We start from the raw sequence: 27,581 nt of genomic DNA on the forward strand, positions 1-27,581 counted from the left end.
GAGTGGGGACAATTAGTTACCCCCCCCCCCCCCCACACACACACACAAACACACACACTAATACACAACTAAATAAAAAAGAAAACAACTTATGTTCTGCCAGCAAACTGCATAGTGGCGCTAAAATGGTGTGTGTACAAACTGCAGCAGGGTGAAAACAGTTCGGGAAAAAAAAGTAACTGGATGTACCTGTCACACACAAACAGCCTGCTCCCCTCGAGGTGTGGCACGAGGGTAGGTGTGTCTCATAAATAATAACCGAGAATAGGGAGATCTGCTTAAGACTGGCCCCGCCCCGCGCTCCTCCGCCGCCGCACACACACATGCACCAGCCACCCCTCGCGCTGCTGCTCGTTTGTTCCCGCGGGGTGTGACGTCACGTGAACTGCCCGTGTCCGTTCCAGCTGAGGGCGCGAGCGAGAGAGGACTGGAGGACGCGGCCCAAACAGACCCGCGCCCGTGACTCGCATCCACCGGATACAAAAAAAGTACAGACAGAGGAAGCGCCCCCCGCCTCCTCCTCCTCCTCCTCCCTCCTCCTCCTCCTCCTCCTGACGGACAGCAGAGCGCGACAGCACAGGAGAGAACAGCAATACAACTTGTCATCTGACCAACACAGCCACTGCGCTCGGCTCTGCGTGTTCGTGTGTGTGTTTTTATTATTCACACAGTTTGTTTGGTTGTTTTTTTCCCCCCTACGGTGGCTTTTGTTTTGACAGGAAGTGTTTCGTCGGGGATCTCTGCGCCACCAAGTCGGGATATTATTCTGCAAGTTTTAATTGAGACATTCCGCTCACTGTACGCGGTTTTCCATTGTCAGTTTCTCGCCTTTGCGTGTTTCTGTTGTTCTTTTTTTTTTCTGGAATGGAAAGTGTTCCTCCTCGGATGGTCTGACTGTCCCTCCCACACGGCTCCGTGGAGAATAACAGCTCGATCCAGTGAACACTCGCAACTCAATTGCAATGGAATACTTCGATGAGAATATTTTTGTGAGGAAATAAGGAACTCTGCAGAAAAAACAACAAAACAACAAAACTACAAGTCCAAGGTAAAAATCAAAGTTTGCATTCATCTTTGTATTTGTTAAAGTTTAAAAGTTGAATAACTGCGTCATTGCCACTGTAGTTACACTCAAATGTGAATTTCATGTCATTCCGTATTCTGCATGGATACTTGTTATTTTAACGCGCTTTCTCTTTCTGCTCCTCACCCCCACCCCTCCTGCACAAACAGTCCTCCAGTACTTGTCCCATTGGTAGGTACTCCGGCCAGCTCGCCTCGCCCCTTCAAAGTGCTCCAGGTGGTTGTTTTTTTTTTTTCTTCTGCGACCCCGTCTGGTCCAGGATGTCCAGGCAGCTCTCCCAGCTTCCAACCCCTGACCTCCCAGCTGGGGCTAGCCCACAGTTTGGAAGTTGCACTCAGCCCGCAGGCTCCCTGACAGGAGGACACCACAACTCCATGGCAGGTCTGAAGTCCCTCCTGCAGCACCCCATGAAGGGGGACCAGCGTTTGAAAAACACGTGTGAAGTGAAAGGTAAGGAAGCAAATCAATGGCAACTTGAAACTGAATTTGCTGCTCTGTGGATGTTGTGCCTCCAGCCCCATTCGAGGATTACTAATTCATATCACATTGTTCCACCCACTGCTGCTGGAGCACTGAGTAGAATTTGCAGCGTAATTGCATGGAAAGCATTGAGTTGCCACATTTCACACCGAGGTCTCGTGCACCGTCACGTTCGGTGCACATGGCTTTTCCATGACCCTGGTGAGGACTCACCTGGATTATAATCTCTGCTGCGACTTCAAATTAGGACCCAGATTACACCGGGTGATGACTTGTTTTGGTTTAGCCGCACTGCTAAACCAATGAAAGCATGCGTCCCGTCTGCTTTCTCCGCCAAACCCCATCCCCAGCTATTGTGAGATTTGTCCAGGGGCTTACGTATATGCAATGACAACAAATTGATTTGGGCTCTTGAAGGCTGCAATTCTCAGCCACCATCTGGCCCATCTGTGCTCGTGAGTTTTTGTGAGACTGCAAGAAGCAAAAGTAAGGAATGGAGAGCCTAGGTTTTATTGATACACCTGCCACTCCATTTCCTGTGGCTCAAAGCAGATGTTGACATCAGCCATGTGGCAAAACGCGTCAATGTCACCCCAGAGTTATTGTTCATCGTCACCATCTGGTATTGATAATCCTGCTCTTTCCACCCCCCAGGAGACAAAGACAGACTGGACCTTGATGAAGACTCTTTGGGAGTCTGCCCCATGAGGAACGGCAGTGGAATAGCAAGCAGCAATAGCAGTAATGGCTGTGGAGGAGGCGGCGGCAATGGAAGTGGAAATTTCAACCAGTTCCTGGGGCCCCTCCTGTGGGATCGCACCCTGCCTGCAGACGGGGGCCTCTTCCAGCTTCAGTACATGGACTTGGAGGAGTTTCTGACCGAAAACGGAATGGGCAGCATGCATAACAATAACAGTTCCAGTTCAGCCCAGATCCCCTCGCAGAGCCCCCAGTCGGCTGTGCCCAACCAGAGTTCCCAGTGCCTACCACCCTCATCCCCGCCTGGATCGTCGTCGGCGTCGTCCCCCTCCTCCTCCTCTTCCTCCCCATCTCTCATTGGTCTGGAGGTGGCTCAGCCTCAGAATCTCACCGGAGGATCCGACTGTCTACACGGTGAGTTAATCAACGTTTGTTTGTTGTGTTGCTGTGAGGGAGTGGAGGCTGAAAATGAGCCTTGCCAGGCCATTATTGTGAGTTTGTCCATGTTGCCCCACGAGCAGCAGCCACAGAGGCGAGCTCTGCAAGGCTGGCGAGGTGAATTGGACAAAGTGTCCTCTGCCACCAGTGTAACCTCGGTGGGAACCCACAGTCCAGCCACGGTGGAGACGCAGGCGGGGGAGAAGTGGCGTGTCCACAATGTTCCCACCGGCTCATGATTCAGCGCTTCAAACTCTCCTTGGGAGTTTATAACAAATACTATGGTGACCAGGCATTTTTCCCATCCTGTGGGGTCAAACTGAAGGCATGAGATAGAGTCACATGGCTCCCAAGTACAAAGTCAACTTGAAAGGGAAAACACAAGGGTTCAGTCCCTGTGGCTTCACCACAAAATGTGCTGTGTGTCTTGTGGCAAGTTAAAAGGTGAAGGGGGGGAGAAAAGGCTCAGAGTGGTGAGGAGCACAGTAAATAAAGGGAGTCCTGAGGAGTATGACGAGTCAACTATATGGCACTGACGAGGCTGTTTTTTTTTTTTTTTTTAGTATCGTCCGGCATGTGGACGACATGCTGCAGTGTACAACTCAATCAGCATTCAGCTGCTGGCCAATAATTAATGTGCAGCAGGGTCAGAACAGTGCTGGGAGAGAGAGAGGGAGAGGGAGGGAGAGAGAGAGAGAGCGGCCTGTGAAGTGTTTGTGGTTGCGTGTCTTTAAATCTCTCCCTGCTTCACACGCCACAGCCATGTGCACGCGTCCCGACACGTGCAAGAGGCAGGGAGTACTGGAGTGAGAGAACGAGAGGCAGGGCCAGCAGACGTGTGGGAGGAGTCCACAGGGTGGGGGGTGGGGAGGAGGGACATGCACAGCAACAGGAAGAGTTTCCCCTGGGCTGCCGGACTTCAAACTCTCCCATTCGATTGCCAGGGAATGACAGCAACGGCAATATCCAGAGAATTCCACACCTATGGAATATTGATCGGAGCCTTGCATTTATTTCAGGTGGTTAGTGTTTGTTCATAAACCGATGGTGCGTTTAGAATCCGTGATAAAGGCCTACATCTTATGATATAAAGTGGTTTTTAAAAAACAAATATGAGAACAAAAAGATAATGCTTGTTTTTATTCTCACCAAGGCCGATTCTACAGTAACGCCCTGCAACAATCTGCAGAATCATAAAGTCCTTTAAAAAGCTGTGTCATACGTATTTAAATTAGAGCCTCTCAATTCCATTCAGTAGCAGCTTCAGGCTTTCTCATCGTGCTGGAAACAGTTTGGTCACATATTACACCATTACTTCCACAAAAAAAAACCTGAAAGCTTCCCGGTATTTCGGTTTTGGAAACACATGAACAAAAAAATCCACCAAATCTCCTTTGCAAGTCTGCGTTCTTGCCGTCGGATTAAAGCAGTCTGGCAGCTTGTGGATTGCAGGATCCGAACAAACGTTCACTGACATGTGTGCCATGTGGGGAAAGCTTATTTCATCCAGGTGTCAGCGGGAAAAAAACAAAACAACAACCCACTCATTTGTTTTACTGTCATGGGGGGGGGGGGGGGGGGGGGCGTTACCTCCACAAGACATGGGAACACCATGAGTGAACACTGTGCTCACAGTTTGAAACTATGCCCTCATGTTACCTGGTCATTACATAATTATAGCTCGTGGCTTGACTTTGTATATGTTAAAGATCCACAGATAAATCTACTGATAGTGGCAGCATGTATCACACGGGGTGGATTTTGTTTTTCTCACACTAATACCCTTGTGATGGTGTTTTACTGACATGATTTAATTTGCGTTCTAATGTGTTAATGTACTCTACATACAACAATTCCCAGCTCAGTGAACCTTCAGAACGACTTTTTGTTTTTGCTCAGTTTGCGTCGTCTATCGTTCACGAGTGGCTCTTTTGTCCTGGAGCCATCTGTTAGGTCTGATGTCGATGTGGTCTCGTTACTAATCACTGAACTCACCTTCGTGCCGATGTCTCCATAGTCGTTGCTGGAGTGATCTGGCCATATTTATGACAGACAGGGAGGATCACTGACAGCTGTTTTGTGTGGAGATAGAGAAGCTGAAGAGAAGCTCCTATAGGGAAGAACAGTCATTTGAGTAAGGTGCATTGGGCCCTGAAGGGGGGTAGGGAGAGGTATAGCCCTATACTGGCCCCACTTAAAGAAACTGGTTTACAGGAGGGGGGAAAGATGGTTACACAACATTTCTACTTTTAGAATTTGCTGTTGGCACTGATTATGGATTTTGGCTTTGGTCTTCAAAGAATCTCTCAGTTTTATCTTTGAAAAGTGAACAATGTTGTGTATTGAATGAAGAGAAAGGTTTGAGCTGTGGTTTTGGTTTGTCAGAGGACTGCTTTACACTGTGGGCCTTTTCAGGGGACTCCCGGCTCCCACTTACAATAAGACTTTTATTGAGTTTAATTTTCGAGCAGAGTGGGAGATTTAATGGCAGTATTTTATTATCATGCTGAGACTAGTGTCATTGTATATCTATTTAGGACTGTTGTTACTTATACATCATATTTTCCATTTATTATTATTATTTATTTATTTAACATTCTTTAATTTATATTGATTTTAATGTCTTGTGGCAATCAGTGCTACTCTGTCGTACCTCTAAAAGGGAAAGCTAAAAATGTATCATGTGTGGTTTCTCCAAGACTTGTATTTTAAAAAAAATATTTTTTACTATAGTATCGTTTAAGCAACATCCTGACCAGATAAAAAAACATTTCATTTTGCATTGTAGCTCCCTAATAGTCTTGCGAGTCAGTTAATGGCAGAGTGGTGTTGTTTGTTGTTTGCAAACGCTGAGACAGCAGCTCTCTGCTGCCATCTGGTGGCCATCTCATCGTGCTGCACGTGTTTGCTTTGGTCTCCTGATGTGACTCGTGTTCCCCCCCCCCCCCCCCCCCCCCAATGAATCTGACGTCCATAACGGTTCAGGTCGAAGTGCTCCCCTCTAATGCATATTTTCTCCCCTCTTTCCTTCCAGGGAGTCAAACAAGTATGAACGACTCCTGTGAATCGCCCTGCTCGTCCTCCTCGTCCTCCTGTCCGGCTCTGCTGACGCCCACGGGCAGCGGGTCGGACGGCATGGGGATGTTCGACATGGATTCGCCGGACATGTCCAACCCGGAAAACCAGCCGAACTTCGACCCCCGGAGGCATTCCTTCAGCGAGGAGGAGCTCAAACCACAGCCGATGATCAAGAAGGCCCGGAAGGTCCTGGTGCCTGACAACCTGAAGGTGAGTCTCCCACTGCAGCACCATGGGGGGGTCAGACATGCCTGGTTGTGTTTGGATGCTGAGGATTCTAAGAAAATACTGTGAGAGATGTTCAGGTAGTTTGCAGACGCCTATCAAGAGCACAATGAACCTGTAGTGTTTTTATCCACCGTGGGCTGGGACACATGCAGGTTGAGTCCGTATTTTATTTGCCGTCAGACAGTTAAGTCGGTTCTCTGACCAAACCGAGGGAAAAAAAAACAAACAAAAAAAACAACCCATGTCCTACCGCTCATTCATGGCTAAACACCCACACTGGCCAGTACTAAGGAAGGAGTTTGGCCAGATAAAAGCTGTGCCCACTTCTTAGGAAAAGTGTCTGAGGATTCATTGAGTCTTTCTCTTTTCATATAATGGTGAGGATAAACGACAGCCAATGAAAACCATGGATCCACAGATCACCTGTAAACCCCTGCTCTGTGTCTTTGCCCCCCCCCCCCCTTTCCAGGACGAGAAGTATTGGACCAGGAGGTATAAGAACAATGAAGCCGCCAAGCGTTCCCGAGACGCACGCCGCCTCAAGGAGAACCAGATAACTGTGCGCGCCGCCTACCTGGAGCGAGAGAACGCCGCCCTGCGGCAAGAGGTGGCTGAGATGAGGAAGGAACTGGGCCGGTGTCGCAACATCCTCAGTAAATACGAGAACCGCTTGGCCGACCAGTGACGGAACGCACGCAGACAAATCAGGAAAATGGAATTTAAGCTGGATTCAATTAAAGACTGAATTTCCATGTCGGCATTGCTGGACAGAAAGGGGTGAAGAAGACGACGACAACGATGATGATGATGATGATGATGAGTCAGATGATAATGATGATGATTTTGATGATGAATGTATAAGACGAGGAGAAGGTTTGTGTATCGATGCTCAGGTGTCTTTTGTTGAGGTTTCAGCTCTTAAAAGTTGACGGACGGAGAGAATAATTTAACAGATGACAGATGTGACTTTTAAGAGTTTTGTTATCGGAGAATTGTATATTTTTATAATACTTCAGAGAAAAAAAAATTAGAGGGGGAGAAAATTTGAAGAATAATTTTGTATATTTTCTACATGTCTGGGAAATAGAGACGGGAAAGCTACAGTTAATAACTTTTTATTATCGACGAGTCAGGAGATGTTTTCACAGGTTGTCAGCCATCGATGGGTATTTTTATTTTATTTTTTGTTGGGAGTATAGTCAGAATGCAGCAGCAGGGTTGAGGACACATGTAACATTTGTAATATAGAGAGCAAATTATCTTAAAATGGTATAGTTCGATATTTTGTGGATTTTACTCAAGCACTTAATTTTTTTTTCTTTTTCTTTTTCTTTTCTTGCTTTCCTTTTTTCTGTCATGTTTTATTCACTGTGGGAATGGGCATGCTCCAAGAGAGACAGAATGAGAGACATGAGGAAACACGTGTATACAATCCCACCGTTTCTCCTCACCGGCCTCGTGTGTTCCTGTTGAACAGAACAAATTCATCCTCTCTTCATTCCCCTCCTCAGTCCCACAACAATATCTGCTCTTTGCAGTTCATTTTTAACTACGGCAAAGTGGCCTGAAGTCCATGCTTTATATCTTCTCCTCGACCCCAGTGGGGGGGGGGGGGGGGCTTTGGCTTCAGTCACACTCTGGCGTTCGGGTGTTTCAACCCGAACGTGTCGACGCGCCGGGTCACTCTGCTCCTCGCTTACATCTTCCCTGTGTTTCCAGATCCAGTGTCTCTATTTCTGTCTGCTCCCACTTACAGCAGGCCTCCTCACAGTTGCGTACAAACTCTTTCTATAATACTTTTGTCCTCGCGACACTCGCGTACCTCCAGCGGTACGTTGAATCTCAGTGTTGTAAACGTATTCTAAACTCGTAATCAACCTACCCAGTAAAACGCACATCGTTACTTTGCTGTACTTTATGGACTCACTTTAATCAGCATTAACACGTGGGGGGAGGGGGGGGGGGGGGGTTAGAACTGTTATGTATATTGGGGAAAAAAAGCCTATGCTATTTTGTGTGTTTTATGTATTCCAGGAGATGGGCTGAGTGCCCCCATTGAGTGGAATTTTGTTAATTTCTCAGATTTCTGGGAGAACTAAAAGCCAAAATTTCCTACGTCGATCCTCAGAGCTCGTTGCTATTTAGTGCTTCTTTTTTTTTTTTTTTTTTTCAATACTGCTCCTTCCTGTTTACTCCTGGTATTGCTCCTTACTTTTGACTGTATCTATGAGTTTCTCTGTGTACCCACAGCACCCACATGTGGGGGGTGGGGGGTGGGAGGCATGGTAGACGTTCTGTTCCTGGGGAAGGGATGACTAGTAATAGAGTGTGCTTTTAATCCCCTTAATGACCATGATGAATAGTTATCATTACAACTATTATTATTGTTATGATTATGATGATTATCCCTCTTATTGTTGTCGTTCTATATTATTGAATGTTTTTTTTCTTTCTTTGGATGAACATGATCTGTTGCACCTTGAAACATCTTTGATCTCCAGTGTTCCTCAGAAAGACTTATTCAAATGGAGCAAACCCTCAGTCTCTGCTACGTCTCCTTTCACATCTCCAGCCGATCAACATTACTCACTTCTGCTCCGGACGCCGGCGCCACCGTTGGTTCTATTTGACCATGGATTTTTACAAAGTGTGGCCACAAAAACGGGAGCATGTTGTTCATGCAGACTTATTTTTACCTATCATGATGACCTCCTCCGTTTCCAAGCCGTGTACGGACTATGCACACTACTGATCTCCCTGTTGGTTTATTTCTGCCTTCTGTCACCTCATCCAGTGGTCGTTTGCTCTCCCAACAGGATTTAGTCTCTTATATCTTCACAGATGTGGTTGATAAATCTTCTCGTGACTCGTAACTGATCAACTGCCCTGCTGCATCAGTAGTGTCCACGGTGCCCAGCCCGCCAGTCGGGGCTGGTGATTTGGATGTAGTTGAAATTTCCCAAATACACCAATAAATGATTGTTCTCATTCACTACGTCTTGTTTTGCCCGGCTGTTTGTTCTTCCCCGTTTCCTCTTCTTTCACATGCATTTCACGTGTTTCACCTCGGAGTTAAAAAGCCCAGTTTGGAGGGGGGGGAGACCAGGCAATGAAGAGTACATTTTCAGCTAGACTTTATCTACTCGAGGCCCGATGGTGAAATGTTCCCAGGCTGTTTGTTTTGATATCCTCCCCGTTTGCTCACATTTCGTACATTCCTTTAATAGGCAAAGAGTTCAGATAAGTGCACTTGTCGGCCAAAAGCAATGGTGCTTCCTCTTGACATTCAAGGACTATTTTTATTTATTGAAAATGCCCAGAAAAATTATTAATTCTTCAAAACACTTCAGGCGTTTAAAAAAAAAAAATACATACAAGTCTTATTTTGTTGTACATTTCAGCAAAAGCCCACAGTCGGCGAAATGCAGGAAAAACAAGTTTTGCTTTTAAGATATTCGATGAAAAACTCATACCCACCGCTCGTTCAGTTCTGTTTGAATATTATGTGTGTGGGCAGCAGTCATGTAGATGTCATCCCGTTTATCTGCTGTCTCAACAGAAATGGGTGAAAGGTCCTTCAGACTGGAATTTTCCTCACTCTCTCTCTCTCTCTCTCTCTCTCTCTCTCTCTCTCTCTCTCTCTCTCTCTCTCCTCTCTCTCTCTCTCTCTCTCTCTCTCTCTCTCTCTCTCTCTCTCTCTCTCCTCGTCAACACAAACCAGATGTTTGCTCCTGGGCTGTACCCCCTTTCACTTGATCCCCCCCCCCCCCAATCCCTCTCTGAATCCCCCTCCTCTCCTCTTCCACTTCGCCCGCTCCACCTCTCCCACCCTTTGTCCCCCCCCAACCCCCCTCCCCCCCCCCCCCCCCCCCCTCCTTAAAAATGCTGCCTCCGTGCATGTCCCTCACTCATATCATCCGAGGCCCAGCTTGGACATGGACTGTGCACTGCTGCTGCTCTTCTCCCTGTGGGCTCTGGCTGGAGCGGTGGTGACCCTGCAGGACACAGGTAAGACCTCCATCACCCACACCTTGGAGAGCACCCGTCTCAGTGTGCACGGTCAAACGTTGGTGGACGTGTCCCCCTCTGTCACCGCACTTTTGTCTGTCTTTTGGCTTACTGTGCAGTTGAGGTTGAGGATGTGCTGTGTTGGGAGAATCTTGTACATGAGGGTTCTTATGCACTCATTTTTAAACACTCCCGAAGAAGCAATAATGTTCACGCTGGATTTGAAACTGTACTCTGGATTCCTCGGATGCCACTTATTTAATATAGAACTGCATGTGAAGTTGTTGATCTTCTTGCGTCGTCACTGTTGGATCTCGTTTTGTGTAAATAGTTTATGCATGCATTTAGCCAGCTGCTACAAACTACTAGTTTGCTAACCTATATTGGATGATCACGAACCCTGAGCGATTTAAGATCTTCCAATATGCTCGTCCATATCTCATGATAATTCTGAATTATTTAATCAAACAAGTACTTGTTGTACAATATGTACTGTACACCATGTCTCCAAACGGTCCCAGAATGATCATGTTTGCATAAGTGCAGCACATGCATGTTTGTGGTTGCACGTGTTGCGGGCCGAGCGAATACAGTAGCACACATGTTTTCATTCTGAGGATTGAAAAATGGGGAGTCCGGATGGTCTCCCCTCTTTTTCTCCCCTCTCCCTGTGAAGTGTTCTGGATGTTGAGTTTAGTGTGCAACCAACAGTAAGTGAAAACGATTTCATTTTAATACTGTGTGGGAGCGGCCAAGGAAATGAGCAGTAAACTCTGGCTATTGGAGGGATCATGTGGACCTTTTCTGGTCAATCATGACCAAGATTTGAGAAAAGTTTGTCCAAAAAAACCCCAAAAAACATGCTCACTCTCCAAAAGAATACCAGATTGATAGCTGAATGACAAAACGTTACAAAGCCCATCATTTAAATAGTAAATAATCGGGCAACCTGGGTGGTAAATGTTCCTCGGGCCACCCACGCTACATTTACTCTCCTTCACTGTGAAAGAAAAAAAGAACTGGCAAACAAAATCTTATTATGACCCTGGAGAAGTGGGGTTTTCTTTTTCTTCTTTTACGAGGGGCCATTGATGGAATCAAAGTAAACAAAGGCACAATGACTGAACTGGTGTGACGGTGTGTGGGTATCCCAACAGGGTCCTGTCCGGAGAGACTTCTGGGAGAGGAGAGGAGGAGGACGTGTCCTCGGCCCTGCAAAACCGACAAAGACTGTGGCAGCAAGCGCCAGTGTCTCTGTGACGGCCATTGTGGTCTCAGCTGTGTGGCTCCAGGTAACTATTTATATGCATGTGTACTCTTGGTGGTCACTGTGAGAACAGCACTGTGAGCTCAGCCATTAAAACTGTTTGTGTGTGTGTGTGTGTGTGTGCAGCTGTGCCAATACACATCTGTGTGTGTGTTTTCCTTGGACAAAAAAAAAACCAACAACAACAAAAAGCCTTGATCATGCAAAGAAAATGTGGCCTCGAAATGCAGCGAATGCCAGCTCTTTATTATGTTTGTGCGCCGTGTAAAATGTGCAAGTTGCACGAATCCAGTTACACAACCTCATTAGTGCGTCTTTGAAGTGTTCACCATTTCATTTGTTAGATGCTGCAACAATCCGGCTCCGGCTATAAACATGTTTTGCTCCCCGACTTTTGTTTTTCCTCTCTTTTCTCCCCAGGTCGCACTTGTCCCTGGCCTCTACCCCCCAGTGAAAACTCAGAAGCTCGCCTCCTCTCGCCCACTCACTCCTTTTCGGCGCTGCTGGAAGTGCGCTGCAAGCCGGGATTCAAGTTGCCCAGCGGGCTGGATGTCACCATTCGCCGTTGTCAGGGTGACCGACAGTGGAGTGGAGATGAACCCATCTGCACAGGTTCCATGTCCCTTTATGTCAGAGATCCTTTATGACGAGGAGTTCATAACCATAGGCCTTGACCAGCCGAGGTGATGCTGAGACGCATGTACCTCCTCCTATTGAATGCAAATCTGTAAGGTTTGCGATGGTTGAGGAGCAAGGACAGCTCTTTGTGTGTTAGTCTGAGAGAGAGAGAGAGAGAGAGAGGGAGAGAGAGAGAGGTGGAGAGGGAGAGGGAGGAATGAAACCCCCCTGCGACTGTGTCGACTTAGACATTGCACAACTGGGACCTATTTTCGATGTCACCATGGCAACCAGAGCTTCACTTATTCAGAGTGGCTGTCCAAAGATTTTAGTGCTGAACTATTGACATGTTGAAAGAGAGGATGGAAGCTGGATGTAGATGGTATGTGTGCACATTCTCCAGCTTTCCTCAGATTAATGTTTGGCCACCACGTTTGTCATTTCGCTCACTCTTACTGAGAAGTATTTGTGCTGCTCTGAGTTGCCTGATGAAAGACTTCAAATGTAGAGCATATGTACTTTTTTTTTGTTTCTTCAACTTAAACATATAATCCACCGCAGTAAAGATAAAAACACAATAAACCAAGAAATACATTTGAGATGATTTCAGACCGCAGGTATAATCTCAGTTCATAGAAGTCTTAATCGTCCCAATCTTGTGAAAAGTATTTTAATACTTATAGAAAATAAAAACAACCATCAAGTAAATACACTTGGGATGCAGAAGTGGTTTTCAAAGTATGGAGCAAAAAAAAAGAAAAAGAAAAAAGTATGGAGCAAGCCTGCCAGGGGTCTTCAGGAGCGGCAACAGAGCAAATCTCCACCAAGAGGGTTAAGAACCCCCCCCCCCCCCCCCCCCCCCCCCAACTTTTTGAAGGAATAAACAAACAGAGAGTAAAACTTTCTTTAAAAAAATACAACAACAAAAAAATGTGTGCAAAATAAGCATCTATTCTGCCACAGTGACTCCTTTCTGCCGCTGCTGTTCGCCGTGAGGGCTGAAAAGCAGAACCTGAGAGGAAGCCATCCATACTTCTTATTTTCGGGACACTTCTCATCAATGTGCAGCACCTGCTAATATGTCCTGCTTGAGTCAGCCTGTCAACTCTGGCGATAACAATGTAATTCAGCTTTAAAGCTCCCAGGCCCGCCACATTAATCACACACCTGCAGCTACTCTAATAAATGCTTTCTTAGAAATCCTCCACCCAGCTGGGGCCCCGTCTCACCCTGGAGATTTCTTATCTATTCAAAGATGTGAAATGAGGATACAATTCTCTGCTCTGTTGTAGAGTATCTTCCTTCTGAGAGACAGGCAGAAGGTAGGTGGGTTTTTTGAATGTGTGAGAGTGTTTGTATTGTGTGTGTCCTCTGCATGTGTGTGAGAGTGTGAGTCGAGCTCCTTCATGCCTGTTGAGAGGCAGTGGGTGGCAGATCACTGTCAAAGTGGCACAGTGCTGCATGCACACAGTGTGAGAGAGTGTGAATGTGAGTCTGCTGTGTGTGTCTGTGTGTGTGTGTGTTTACCGAGAGAGAGCGAGAGAGAGAGAGAGAGAGAGAGAGAGCGATAGATTTTGTTTCTGTATACATTAGATGTGTATGTGTACGGGGGAGTGGATTGCACATGTGTGACAGTGTGTGTGTGTGTGTGTGTGTGGGCGACAGATCACAGTCAGGAGAGTCAGAGAGCTCTTGCTCATGCTGCTCCAGGCCTTTCTGTTCCCCGTTCTCTTCTCTGCTCTCTCTTCTCATCCTCTTTTCCTCTCATCTCTTTCTCCTCTCATCCTTTTCCATCTGAGACCTCTGATAAGGTCTTTCTCAACAATGCATGGGAGCCAAGGACAAGCGTGCAGCTCCAGGCTGTTTGGTTTGTGGAGTGTGGATATATCTCTCTGTAATTCCGTGTGTGACAAACCAGAGCAAAAAAAAAAAGAAAAATGAAAAACATAGAAAAGGGCTTACATGGAGCCGGGCTGGACCTCTACGGGTTTGGTCTCAGGCACATTTGTTTGTGTTTCCTGATGCATCTCATTCAAAATCAGCCTTCTACGGTTTTTAAAAGATGAGTTTGATATACCTGCTTCGTAGCAGTGTGGTGCCGCAGCTTGTGTGGGCGGCAGCAGTGCGAGGCAGGAGAAGGGCGGTATGTGAAAACAGAACTCGGCTTCGGGCTCTCATCTGCAGCCAAAGAGACTCGCAACTCTTCGTCTCCCATAGGCCCCTTTACATTTTTATATTAACGTTTCGCGGTTTCAGATACCTAGCATAGCCCTCAGGCAAGAGCCGTCTCCGGCTTTCAAAGCTGTGTTCAGCTTCCAAACCCTGTGCTCGATGCAGCTCGGGTCACTTCAGCCTCTCTCTCTGAGCTCCACTCTTGATATTTATATTTCCACATGCGTGATGCTCTCAAAGTTCCAGGAATGCACGGTGCCAGGTGTTATACAATCACAGTCGGAGCTGTGAGCTCGGAGAGGTGCAGGGCGTCGTTTCACCTGCTCACCGAACTCTGAGTTATTACCTAAGATGGGTTATTTCAACTTAAATAGACTAACACAATGGGTGAAACGCCTCTGAGGGGCACAAACTAAATAGAAACCTTGGTTAATACAAGTCAAGTGAGGTAACATGGCTTAGCAGCGTGGTGGTTCTTTCCTGGTTTTTTTTGGTTTTTTTGTTTGTTTGTTTGTTTTATTTGTGATACTTACTTTCTTATCTAATTGATTGGCGTGTTCACCTTTCTAATGACACCTGCAGTCATCAACTATGTCCTCAATCATTGTTGATATATACTGAGCTGGTATAACTTTAACCTTTTGAATTACACAACACATTAATTCAACTTTGGTTGAATTTGCTGCATTTCCTTGACGGTGCCTCACAAAGTTCACACATCTGTATCACAACAGGGGCGTTGTTAAGGATGTGTGTTGATGCTTGAGTCAGTAGCAAACGTCTTCCACAACAAGCAGAAGTTTTTAATTCAAAATGCCAACATTTGTTAATTATAAGTACAGTATATAATATTTTGCTCCCTTCAAACAAAGTAAAGATAATCATCATGATGCTGCAGAAGAATTAACCAAAGTTCACATGTTACATTTTCACAGTTTTTTTAGTTATATTGTAACTTCTGCAGTATCATTGTCATCCCTATTAGGGAAGCTTCGTTTAGGTAAAATGCTTTGAGTGTTTCATATGTACAATTTTATTCAGCAATAGTTGTTACAGTAACAGTGGGAAAGAGTCAAAGAGTAGAATCAATAAAACTGAATTGAAGGAACATGGAGACAAAGAGCAGGTAGAAGTGGCAAAAAATGGAAAAAATATTTCACTGCAACATAGTTTTCACCCAATAAATGAAAAAATAACATTTTAAAACTCTGGGCTACTTGTTTAATCTTTTCATCTGTTAAAAAAATAAGTATCACTGTAATCTTGAATTCCCTTAGAATTTTCTTTTCCTGAAAAACAGTGTGAAATGTTCAGTGACTCATCGTGCATTGAAGATGTTTGCCCATTGTGCAGTCAACAGGAATGTATAACAAGAATCTGATGTGCACCATCAGCAGGGCCGGCCTTGGACATCTACAACGCTCATTCAGCACCATTGATTCGACTGAAATGATCAGACCTGGGTCACACGATCTTAAACTTTTTTTTAATATGAAAAATTACACATAGTCTAGACATTGTTTCAAGTAAGGTGTATTTTAACCATTTGAAATCAGGCCTGTTTGTAGCATAAACTGACAAAATGTCACAAGTCGGTTGATGAGATGACGCTACGAGGTTTTTGGCGTTTAATTTATTTGGTGTTGGGATTGTGTGTGGAGTAAATGACGAAGGCAAAGATACTGTTGGAGGTGAGGTTTTGTATCTCTATACGTTTGTGCGGTTCGTGACAGACCTTTTTCATGGTATTTTAAAGTGCTAACTATAAATAAGCTTTTACTGTCTGGCACTGTGCTATAATATGGCCAACATGTTTTACATTTCTTCTCATCTAATGAGGTGATCTAATTTATTTTAATCAGGTCGCAAACAAGCAAGATCAAGATGTCCTGGTGCCGATTGGGTAAAAAGTCAAGAAGCGAAGTGATGCTTTCCTTGCATTTTTCTCTTTGAAGAGTCAGTACATTACCTGGGATCTTTCATCACATGCTATTTAAAAACTCCACGGATCAAAAAGACTATTCCTCGGCATTCACTCTGTTTTTTTTTTTTTTTATAGCGTGTGTTCCTGCTTTTGCTTGAATTATCTCTGTGATAGGTAACTCTTTGAGGTCTTACCTTGCACTCACCGCCTCCCTCCCTCTGTTGATGACAGAGGCTCAGTCTGCTGGACCTGCTGCTGCCCTGACCTGCCCTCTGCCCGAAGAAGTCACCTCCACCTTCAGCATCCAGGGCGACGCTGCAGTCGGAGCCTCCATCCACTACAGCTGCCTGTCCGGGTGAGTGTGGGGTTAATTCTCCCGAAGCTGGAAAAAACTGAAATGGTACAGAGGAAGAAGTGGAGGAAGTGAGAGGATGGAGACGGAGTGTGAAGAAGCGGGGAGGGAGTGAAGGGAACGCTTGAATACAGAAAGAGGTGTGAATGGCAGGGAATTCATTTTGATCCCCCAGCTGACGACTTCTCCATTGAGCGAACTGGGTCATTACTGTCTAATCTTGTATTGACTCCCCTTTACACACTGACTCATCTGACAGGATGAGGCTGAGTGGATGTGTCAGCCAGAACTGTGCACACAACATTTAGACACTCTCAAAGTGAGACAGTAAAAAAAAAAAAAAAAAAAAGGGAATCATTGACACCTTTTCTTCAGCACTTTTATTCAGATGAAGCTCCTTAACAGCCAGTACTGTACATGTCACACTACCATCTGCCTCCGTCACTCTTTCTCATTTTGTTTCTCTGTTGCAGGGCTCAAATAGTGGGGAGCAGTGAGAATTTCTGTCAGGACAATCAGACCTGGCAGTATCCTCACCCCACCTGTGAAAGTAAGTCTGCAGAAGTGGCTCCTTCAGCCTTCATGCACGTCAACGTGCCTTTTTTTTTTTTTTTTTGTTATCCTCTCTTCTCTTCCTGTGTGACTTTCCACATTCCTGAAGGCTGTTTGGAAAAGATGAACCAAGGATAGATATGTAGAGAGGGCAAACAACTGCTCTTCATCGGCCCCGGAAATTGTTTTGCCATATGTTGTAATGCACGTGTAATAATGTGTGAGCAGATATTGAAGACAAGAGTGAATCAAAGGAGCAGAGAGAAACACACCGTCCTTCAGGCTTCTGAGCTGTTTGCCCCTGTTTCACAGAGCTTTTCTGCCATCTTGTGGTTAAACCTTGTAATTCCATTGAGCTTGGAATTCTTACACCATGCTGGGGGAAATATGACTAAGCCTGGTTTTACATATATAGAAAAAAAGGAAAACATTAAAGATAAGATTAGACTTCAAAACACACTGAGCTGCTGCTGCTGCAGTGTCAAGGTACAAAACCACGACAAAGAGCAGGTGAAGTGCTGAGAGAACTGAAACTAAATAAAAGTAGGAAGAGAACTACATTTCATTTGGATCTTCTGGTTAAAAACTCGACTGAAAAAGAACGAGAAGGTCTGTGTTCTGACTTCACCCGACTGGAAAAGCCAAAGCGGATCATGTGATTTGCATTTTTGATTTGGCTGACGCTCTACACCTTTCTGCCGAATTCCTTCATCCGAAAGGCCTTGATGGTTACATTCTGTCTTTCCTCACCTCGTCTCCATCCAAAATGCTCATTTTGAACATCATCAAAGCGCCCATGCAGCAAAATGAACTGATGATATGAATAATCTGCTTGTTTTACTCCGTCAGAGGTGTTCTGCCAGCCCCCCGAGGAAGTGGAGCAGGGCTATGTGGTGGCCGTCCAGAAGACGGAATATGAAGTCGGTTTTGATATCCACTATTTGTGCAAGAAGAGTTTCCTGCTGGACGGAGCGCAAAAGATCACCTGCCTGCCCAACGGCAGCTGGAGCGCCCCGTCGCCACACTGTAGAGGTGCCCTGTACTATTCAAATGTCACAACGGATGGAAAATGCACACATAACTTGAAGACAGTGGTTTTCCAATGGCGGGGCAGAGAGCAGCTTCAATTTGTTTTGAAAGTAATCCTGATTAAAACAAATAAGTATATTTATAAATTTTTTTTAATTACGATGCACATCTTCAGGGTGGTTTCATTTAAATCACACTAAATTCTAATGATATTAAATTAGCGTTGGTGCAGTATCATAAGTGTAAAGGACAGTGGTGGCCTACTGGCTGAAGAAGCGAGCTTGTGTTCTTCAGGTCACCACCGTGGGCCCCTTGAGCAAGGCCCCGAGCCACAGAAGTTCCCTGGACTCCCAGAAATAATATTGATTAAACGTGAAGAAAATATTAACAGAGTAAATTAAAACAAATTGTTACAATCTCAATTGAAAAAGCCAAAGACTAGTGTTGGAAAGATTGATGCTTTTTATAACCTATTGAAAAACATCATCTAAAACCTGGAGACAATTGGGGATGGGGACAGTGGGGATGTCCACTCGTCCTCTCGCACCTTGAAGACAGCTGATCTAAAAACTTTCACCATGTGAGAATACAATACATTTTGTCATTTTATATTTAGTGTCTTCCTTTAAAGAAAAGCTCGACATCATTAGAAACGTGCATGAATCAACGCAGCACTGTTTGACGTGTACGACACTTCCATGCCTTGTGGATCCTTCTCACAGCTCGCTGTCTCATCCCTGCCGAGCGAAGCCGCGTGGTGATTGGCGGAGTGAAGCGCTGGCCATTCGACGTTACTGATGCGATGGTTCCCCACGGAGAAAATGTGACGTTCTTCTGCAAACACGCTCGGAAGCAGTGCAGCTTCACTGGAACCCAGGCCTGCTTCGACGGAAAGCTGCAGCCGCCAGCCTGCTACCTTGGTAAAACGCCACAACCCACTGGGGGCAAATCGCTCTCTTCTAATTCAGGGGCCTCATGTGATACCGAGTAGAACTGTCCGGGAAAATGGTAGCAAAATGGCAAAAAAAACCTCAAGATCTTTTCGTGTAAATGAATACAAATACAGCTTTGGTAAAAAAAAAAAAAAAGAAGAAAAATCTATATTGAATTCAATATTTTTCACAAAATCATAAAAAAGTGCAATTCCAACATTACATCACTTTTAACAAGGCGTCATGGTTCAAAATGCAGTGTCGAATGCAAATGACCCTGTGACTCCTATTTACTCTTTGTATTCTGATGCATCGAAAAATATAGATTTTTTTAATCACTTCACATGTGCTTCATTTGGCTAATCTGTCAACAGATCTGAAATCATATCTTCCACAGTAATTCTCTTCAAGCCAAAGCAAAAACTTGACGTTTCTCAGGACATGCCATTTTTGCAGCCACCTGCATGTTTTTTTTTTTTTTTTACAAATTCCTCCTCACAAGCTGTGTTGTTAACGCTACCTAACTAATGATTGACTTTCCCTTCCTGAGCTCTCGGCACCGGTCTCAGTGTTACATCTGCCACTTTTACTAAGACAGTTAAATTCTCCAGTGAATACATCATAAATTGCAGTCTCTTTGACCGAGAGATCAAAGGTGATGCTTTGTGCGTAAATGCTCACTTCCCGCAGGCCGGAATCGACTCTCTGGCAGGCTGGTTTTGGCTCGCAGGCCGCATGTTTAGCACTCCTATCTGGCAATGAGTGACTGGCTCTGACGGTTGGGATATTCATGCACCATCTCCTTGCTTTTCAGAGCCCACATGGCTGCAGTACAAACTCTTCCCTCACCGACTGGTCTCAGAAATCGAAGGATGTGAGCCTGGTGACTTGGAGTGACGACCTCCCAACGCTCGTGACGCCGCGCCACAACATGAACACTTCCTGAGACACTCCAGCTCCCTACATCCCCCCGCAGCTTCACTTTAACCGTCTGTGCAACGATTATGGTCTGCTACACGCTGACATCAATATATACAGGCAATCGTGTTGCAAGACCTCCTCCAAACTTATTACGTTGATCCTCCTCCGGCTTGTAGACGCAAACCATAGGCCACCGTGGTGATGCGTGTATAATGCATCAGCACGTGCTGTACCACTTATATTCAATGTAATAATCTAATTCATAAACGACCCTGTGATATCTCACTGTGTGATCTGCCCTCTGTTAAACCTGACGCAGCAAGTCTTCTCGGCTTGCAAGTTTGAAATGATGTGAGTGATTTGAAATAAAAAAATAAAAAAAATCATGTGGAAAGGAAACCGGTGTGCTCTCTGGCTCCTGTGTGACTCCTCTGCAGCCCTGTTCCTGCTGTTCCCCCCTCCCCTCCCCACCCCCGGGCCGGGAGGCGCACAGGGAGCCTTCCTCTGCAGGCTGCAGGTTCAACAGTACTCATAGGCTGAACATGGCCACTGGTCGGACCCGGTAGGCTGCGACACCATAGCAACTCCCCTTGACCCCTCCCTCCCTCAGCATTCGCAGCATCACCCTTTACACTGCACAGTCATATTTGGTCCTCCGGAAATATCCACAGCTCGGGTAAGCCAGTCCCTATGCAGCGAGGCTATGGGTGGAGTACAGTTTCAAATACAGTTTTAAAAACGTATCGAAGGCGCGTCCGGCGCGTCTCCCGCCGGCTCTGGGCAAAGCGGGGGCTGCGGACATTGGCGACGTGCCGGGAGGGGAGAAGGGGGGTGGAGAGAGAGGTGGTGGTGGGGGCGAAAGTTTGGTCCTTGAAAAGCTGCGCTCTCGGTGTCTCGGACCCTCGGCTCTTAAAATGGCTGGCTGTAGGTCCGAGGAAGCTCCGGTGCGACGGGAAGGATCCGCTTCACGCCGCGCCTGTGTGCGTAAATATCCACGTTTGTCTCGTGTGGCGGGCGCGTCGGGACGCCGCGGTGGTCCCAGGTCCGAGCTGTCAATGCGCACACACGCGCGCGCGCGCCGCGACGGATATTGGCGTTTCGGACCTCGGACTGTGCGTAATGGCGTCCTCTCCACGGGCACTACTGCTCGCTTTATCCTCATGAACAATTTAACAGGCTGGTCCGTGCACATCGGCGACGGGGGTATTAATAACAGATGCGAAATAATATCGAGACGTTATTATTATTATTATTATTATTATTATTATTATTATTATGATCATGTATGTTGCATGTGGATGGGTGGGGGGTGGGGGGGGGGGGGGGTGACGGGATGTGACGGGATGTGTCATTCCGCTTGCAGCATCCGGACGTCTCTCCGGTGCCTTTTTTTTTTTTTTTTGTGGGTGGACCCCTCGATATAATAATAATAAAAATAAAAATCATCCCTGGGCTGTATACTCGATGTAACCAGCGGCGTGGGCTGGAAGATCAGCTGTTGAGGAAGAGGGTGAATGAGTCCCTTTACATTGCGGCCTGAGGAAGCAGGCTGCTCACTATGTGGGCTCTTTATAATCACAAAATCACTCATTATGTTTTTTTGTTTTTTTTTAACAAAACTTGATCTCAGTATCCTCCAGACTTTGTTTCTGTTACCCCAGGATATTTATCACACTCCCTTCAAGTGCTATCATGAGCAAAATTCACTTGACATTGTTTGTCTCTCATTCTGAATTTGCTACCCTGATTGATTGATTGATTTTTTTTCTAATTTTGTCTTTATTTTACAGATATATAAATAGGTATGCCCCAAAATGGATTCTCAGTTGGCTTCAGTCCTGACCAGTGGCAGCCTGGATGTCCAAAATGGCAGCCAGTGTGGAGAGGGATCAGGGCCAGAGACAGAGGTTTATTTGGACCCAGAGGACAAAAGCTCACCCTGTACTGTACCAGGTAACCTCCAGCCATGTCCTGTCAAAGCAGCACTGACCATCGGGCAAGATGCTCTATCAATCAATGGGAAAAAGCCAGAGGTGGGCGGGAGTTCAAGGCCAGCCTCTCAGGAAACATGTGCGATTGGTGGGCTCAGGCAGCCAATTACAGTCAAGACTGGAGTGCCTGTTCTGCGCAGCCAACCAATAAGAATCAAAATTGTTGTCCCCCCACGGTGCAAGGGGCCAATCACGAACTCTGCCATCAGTCTGACCAAAGACTTTGCTCACTCCCAGTTTCGGGGTCCCCTTTTGCTCTCAGCTGGACCGGTGATCACAGAAAAAGAAGGAAGTAAAATCCACATTTCAGCTGTTGAAAATGAAGGGGAGATCATGGAGGTTACTTATCAAAAGACTGAGGACAAGACAAAAGCAGAATCATTCCACGAGACAGAGGGGCAGAGCGGGGATCCAGTGTGCAAAGAGAGGGATGTTTTGGATGTCAAAATTGTCCACATCGATGACTCAGAGACTCCTTTTATCTCTAGATCTAATGCAGCTAAAATATTAAGCCAACAGATGATTCAAAGAGAAACTACAGAAAGAGAAGTTGGGAAAAATAATGTTGTTTTGCAAAATGTGCACTTTAATTCATGCACGCAACTTATGGAGGTGGGAATGGAGGAGCAGACGGAACCGCTGGACTTGAGTTTGCCGAAGAGAAGAGAGAGTCGGGAGAGGAGGTGTGGACGCTTCCTGGACGATTCCGGCTGTGAGAGCTCGCTGATCATGGAAGTCGATGAGTACGAGGGAGAAGGGGACAGAGATATCGTGGAGGAGGATGAGGACACCTCTGTGTTGCGTCTGGACGGCGCAGACATGTTTGAAGACTCTCTGTTGTCACCCTCTTTCTTTTCTACCTCTGTCCTTACCTCTCTGTCCTCAATAGACTGCGACACTGAAAACCTTCTTCTCATTGACGACCAGGGAATCCCGTATACTCTCAGTCCAGATGGACTCAAAGTGCCACAAGTCAATGCTTCCACTTCGCAGAACCCTCAGTCAGATCAGACGACGTCAAAAGAGGTGGAAGGGGTGGAGTCATCACATGTGGCCACGTTAGCGGGTACTAACCTCAGCCAAAGCTTAGAAAATGCACTAAACGCACCTTCTGGGGATTTTCACCCCTCGCCAGCCTCTCCCAGAGACTCACCACCGCGAGACGTCGATCAGGCAAACACATCAGAGGAGACGATGTCAAACCCAGATCTTTCAGCGGCTACGGAGTCGAGCGTTGATGTTGACCAGGAGGCTAAGACTGTCCTGAACCCTCCCTCGGGGATATCAGCTCACACCCAACCCATTCATATCCTCGCAAGCCCTTCAATCAATGCTCCGATTCTCCTCCTGTCGTCGTCTTCATCCTCTTCTCAGCTTCCGCCAACTCCAGTCAGTCTCTCGCTTCCCCTCTCAGTAACTCAGACTTCACCCGGCGCTTCCAGTCCCATGTTTCTTCTCCTGTCCTCCATACCTTCCTCCTCTGGCGAGTCCACGTCTACCTCCACTCCCATCGCTGTCCTCGACCCGTCCACGGGTCACTTGTCACAGATTACTGCGGCCTCAGCCCCGGTCTCCCTTCCTTTGTCCTCCGGTCAGGTCAGCACATCTCTACCCACACTGTCCCACCCGGTCATCAGGCTGAGCCCCAACAATGCCCCGGTCATCCTGTCCAGCCTGAATACCTTAAACTCTGGCTCTGTTCTCACATCCCTTGTTGTACCTTCGCCCATTGTCTCTGTGCAGGATGACCAGAACGGCACAGCGCCCTTCGTTCAAACTCAGATCAGCTACTCCGAGTCAAACCCCGGAAGTGAAGCCATACCTGCTGAAGAAGTCTCAAAAGAAAACAACAAGCCATCAACTTTTACAGCGTCCTCTCCGCAAACACAGTCCGCTGCAGTGACCTGTGACCCCTTAGCTCAGCTCAGCTCCGAAGCAGAGGCCCAGTCGCCGGCCTCAGACTCCAAATACAACCCCCCCGACCCGCACTCGGAACATTTACCTCTCGACGACCATCTTTACTTCTCCAACACAGCTGCTCCTCCCTCGCCTCCCATCGGACCCCTCCTCCCATCCGATAAGCTCGACCCCCTCGAGCCCCTCTCTCCGGCAGCGTCGCCCAACCCGTTGGGCTCCCGCAGGGTCTTGTACTGCCAGCTGTGCCCTCGGGTCTTCTTTTACCTCTCTGACCTTGAGCGCCACGCCATCACTCACTCGCAGAAGAAACCTCATGTTTGCCAGCAGTGCGGCAAAGCCTTCAAACGTTCGAGTCATCTGCAGGTCAGCACAAGTTAATTATATTCATCTCTTCATGGGACAGATTAGTTTTAGCTAGTCATTTACAGAGATGCGGCACATTAGCTTTACAGTGACCATAGAGGATTATCTTTTTTTGGGGGGGGGGGGCTGATTTGAAATGTGAAACAGGGAAAAAAAAGGCTTTAAACTGGAAATGCAAATGCAATTCATCTGAAAATACATGTATATTTCATGGTTAATCAGTTTAGAAAGTGCAGAATTTTCCAGATGAGTTTATTCCTGAGATGCAAGAATTTGGAAATGTCTGGTATTTTCAATTGGGCAATAGCAGATTTTTAACATTAATTTAAAAAAGCAAACACTGACACACTTTAATATCCCATCAGTTCTTTTTATTTTTTGGTGTACAATTTTTCCACCAATTCATTATCTACTTCCTCCTCATCCAGAGTAACCTTGTGAGAGTCCACACATGCCAAAGGGCAGGGGAAAGTACAGGTTTTGCAGAAGGTTCAACAAATGAAGTAAACACTTTCCCGAGGTTTAATGAGGTGATTTGGGTTATTTAGATGATTTAGACGGACTTAATAAGACTTTATGAGTGACTGTGGATTATAACTCCCTACAATGAATTGAATTGACGCTTCCTGGAGTTCAGTTCGCCGTGTACTCATCACTATGCTCAACACATTTTAACAACGTATAAGAAACCCCCCCCCCAAAAAAAAACACACCTATCACTTCTTTCAACAGAGACACAAGCACATCCACACAGGCCAGAGGAACTTTGTGTGCCCCATCTGCGCCAAGCGATTCAGGGAGGCGGGCGAGCTCCAGCGCCATCAGAGGGTGCACACCGGAGAGAAGCCCTACCAGTGCCAACTCTGCCACACGCGCTTTGCCGAGCGCAACACGCTCCGCCGGCACACCAAACGCAAACACCCGTACCACCAAGCGGCCATGGAGATGTTGAACGAGAGGAGAGACGCGGGAGGCGGCCGGGGCGACGTCGGAGCGGGGTCGGGCGTGCCGGAGGAGGAGGAGGAGAGTGCCGAGTGGTACAGCTCCACTGTGTCCACTCTGGATAACTCTGAGTCTGAAGCGGAAACGTAACCCCCCCCCCCCCCCAGAGTGAAGACTGGCTTGCTGATCGTACAGTATCGAACTTTCCTCCGCATTAATTAACACTCGAAGAAGGGAGCACTTGCAATATTTATTTAAGTGTTTATATAGTAATTTATTTAAATGAATGTGTTTTATTTCTATTCCATTTAATGGGCCAAAAGTACAGCGTTTGTGGCAGATCTGATTTTGAATTAGCTTTCCTGCGTGGAGCAAATGCTTATGTCGAAGGGAAGCCTCATGCTTAAAAATGACCTTTTTTTAAATGCGAGTTCAAAATATTATTTATTGCGAGGACATTGCCCATGAAGTTGCGTTCCCATGCAATCCTTTGATAAAACCTTAAAGTGCTCAAAAAGTATAACAGCTTATTTAGTCAAAATAAAAATAAAACAACCTCTGCTCTAGCTGTATATATATGAAGAGTACTATTTGTAAAAGCTGCACTTCTGCACTATCTAATATGAAAGATATAATCTTTCTTACTGTCAGAGACACTGTGAGTCATTTGCACTTATTTTATTTTCACACAGATTTCACTTTTTTTTTTTTTTTTTTTTACATTGTGAATAAGAATACTCACTTTTCATTTTGTTGCAGCTGTTTTTATTGTACTGAATCCATATCCTGTAAGACTTTGACCAAATGTTTTTAATGTCATTCTAACATGAACACTATATTCAGATTTTTTATGTGAATTATGTTAAATTATTGCAAATAAATTTTCACAACTATACACTGTCTGACATTATCTGTTTTATTTACACTACATTAGTGCATTAGTTCTGATCTAATGGTATATAATATTTTGAAATGATTGTCTTTTTTTGTAATATTTTTCCTTCTTAAAATGTTTCAATTTATATATACCAAATATAAAACGTATCACAGTTTAACCGTTTTGAATTAAATTATGTTTTTTTTTTATTATATGTCAATATTTTAACTTTTTAAATGACAAGTTCTAACTAATCCAACTTCTAGAATTTCTTCTTGATTGTATATAATCAAACACAATTAACTTTAAATAACTTGGATGTTTGTATTTACAGAAAAAGCTCAAGCTGACCACCTGGATGGCCTCCAGAGAGTAATTGAGTTAGTAAGGCACTCCTCGTTTTTTTTTTGTTTTTTTTTGCACTCGCTCAATTTTCTGCTCCATTTAAGCCATGGAGCCGAACAGAGCTAAGCTCCAGATAAGTTATTAAATACTGGAACGCTCAAATGACCTGACTGAGGTGCTCTTTGCCGTCTCATTCCTTATTTCTTTGCCGGCTGCTGTTCAAGCTGGAGAAGCGGAGGTCTGCCGAGAGCCCTGCGCTGCGCTCCGTTTGTCTGTTCGTTTGGCAAACTTTAGTGAGGGTCAGCGGGAGGAAACGTGCTTCGGGGAGCAAAGGTTAACCGGGGAGATTCTCTGAAAATGGAGAAAGCGCTGTTCAGTCTGTTCACAGAGACCCGGGGACTATTTGCTGCAGTAAAACTCAGAAAAGTGGATGTTCAGTGCTCATTTTGCAAACAGAATTCTACCTTTAATCACTGTTAAGAAATGATGTATGAACATAACCTGCTTGTCGCTGATTACTTATATGAAATAGTTTCAATTACTGAAGTTTCTGATTTACATGAAACCATTCGGAGAGCTGCTACGTCTCTCTCTGTCTCCAGCTGACCGTTGAGCCTAATCTTTGGCCTTAACCCAAGGCAGTTCGTTGAACCCGTGTTTACCGAAGGAGGAGCTTTTGTTAACCTCGGTCATGGAACATGCAGCATTAGCCTTCATCCACAGTACCTGTGATTAAAGGCCAAAAATGAAAGTTACAAGAGCGTACTGACATTGTCATTTCATCTCAACCAGTTGCTGCTTTCTCTCCTCATTCTTTCATTCATTTATTTTTTTCAAAGCAAAGGTTTGGAACTATTGACAACACAAAGAAGCATCTGGAATAAAATATGTACATGCAGACCACAACAAGATGAGTGAAAATAACATTTATTTCAGGCCATGAAGGTTACATCTCCAGAATCTCAACTTTTTCACCCACAACTTAGTATCAAGCTCACAGGAAGTTTGTAGTATCTGTAACTGCATTCATACTTTCATAACAGCAATCAGGCAGGTTACTTCTAAAAATAGTGGGATTAGACTATTAATATTCCCAACACTGATAGTGGTTGACTTAACTTAATATGAGCAAAACAACATGTGTGCAAGACCATATAACTTTTTACAAGCTAATGCAACTTCAGCTCAAACTGAGTGACTCACTGCTGACAGTTCAGCTCATGTGTCTCTGCAGCACCAGTTCACCTCTATTGTGTTTTTTCCAGACTTCAGCGAGTGGAATCAATCATGCAACCTTCCGCTTGAGACACGGCAGATCACTCTACCAACCGAACTACAGCGACCTCCGGCAAACCAAACCACAG

At 45.6% G+C, this 27,581-nt stretch overlaps 3 protein-coding genes across 3 annotated transcripts; all 3 read left to right on the forward strand.

Moving 5' to 3' along the window:
* Positions 1 to 580: 580 nt before the first annotated feature.
* dbpb (D site albumin promoter binding protein b) lies at positions 581 to 9,002 on the forward strand. The gene is made up of 5 exons (XM_080500935.1): positions 581 to 1,048; positions 1,234 to 1,534; positions 2,219 to 2,677; positions 5,736 to 5,989; positions 6,477 to 9,002. The coding sequence occupies exons 2-5, from the start codon at positions 1,345 to 1,347 to the stop codon at positions 6,690 to 6,692; spliced, it is 1,119 nt and encodes a 372-aa protein (XP_080357061.1). The 5' UTR covers positions 581 to 1,048; positions 1,234 to 1,344; the 3' UTR covers positions 6,693 to 9,002.
* Positions 9,003 to 9,937: 935 nt separating this feature from the next.
* On the forward strand, positions 9,938 to 20,153 carry ntd5 (ntl-dependent gene 5). Its single transcript, XM_080501434.1, has 8 exons — positions 9,938 to 10,015; positions 11,173 to 11,307; positions 11,703 to 11,894; positions 16,228 to 16,351; positions 16,822 to 16,898; positions 17,750 to 17,932; positions 18,652 to 18,849; positions 19,676 to 20,153. Exons 1-8 carry the CDS (start codon positions 9,943 to 9,945, stop codon positions 19,756 to 19,758), a joined length of 1,065 nt encoding a protein of 354 aa, XP_080357560.1. The 5' UTR covers positions 9,938 to 9,942; the 3' UTR covers positions 19,759 to 20,153.
* Positions 20,154 to 22,953: 2,800 nt separating this feature from the next.
* On the forward strand, positions 22,954 to 25,763 carry LOC308133117 (uncharacterized protein). Its single transcript, XM_080500400.1, has 3 exons — positions 22,954 to 23,369; positions 23,517 to 24,053; positions 24,786 to 25,763. The coding sequence occupies exons 1-3, from the start codon at positions 22,968 to 22,970 to the stop codon at positions 25,143 to 25,145; spliced, it is 1,299 nt and encodes a 432-aa protein (XP_080356526.1). The 5' UTR covers positions 22,954 to 22,967; the 3' UTR covers positions 25,146 to 25,763.
* The last annotated feature ends 1,818 nt before the right edge of the window (positions 25,764 to 27,581 follow it).

The sequence above is a fragment of the Blennius ocellaris genome, assembly GCF_963422515.1.
Source record: "Blennius ocellaris genome assembly, chromosome: 8".
NCBI classification, from domain to species: domain Eukaryota; kingdom Metazoa; phylum Chordata; class Actinopteri; order Blenniiformes; family Blenniidae; genus Blennius; species Blennius ocellaris.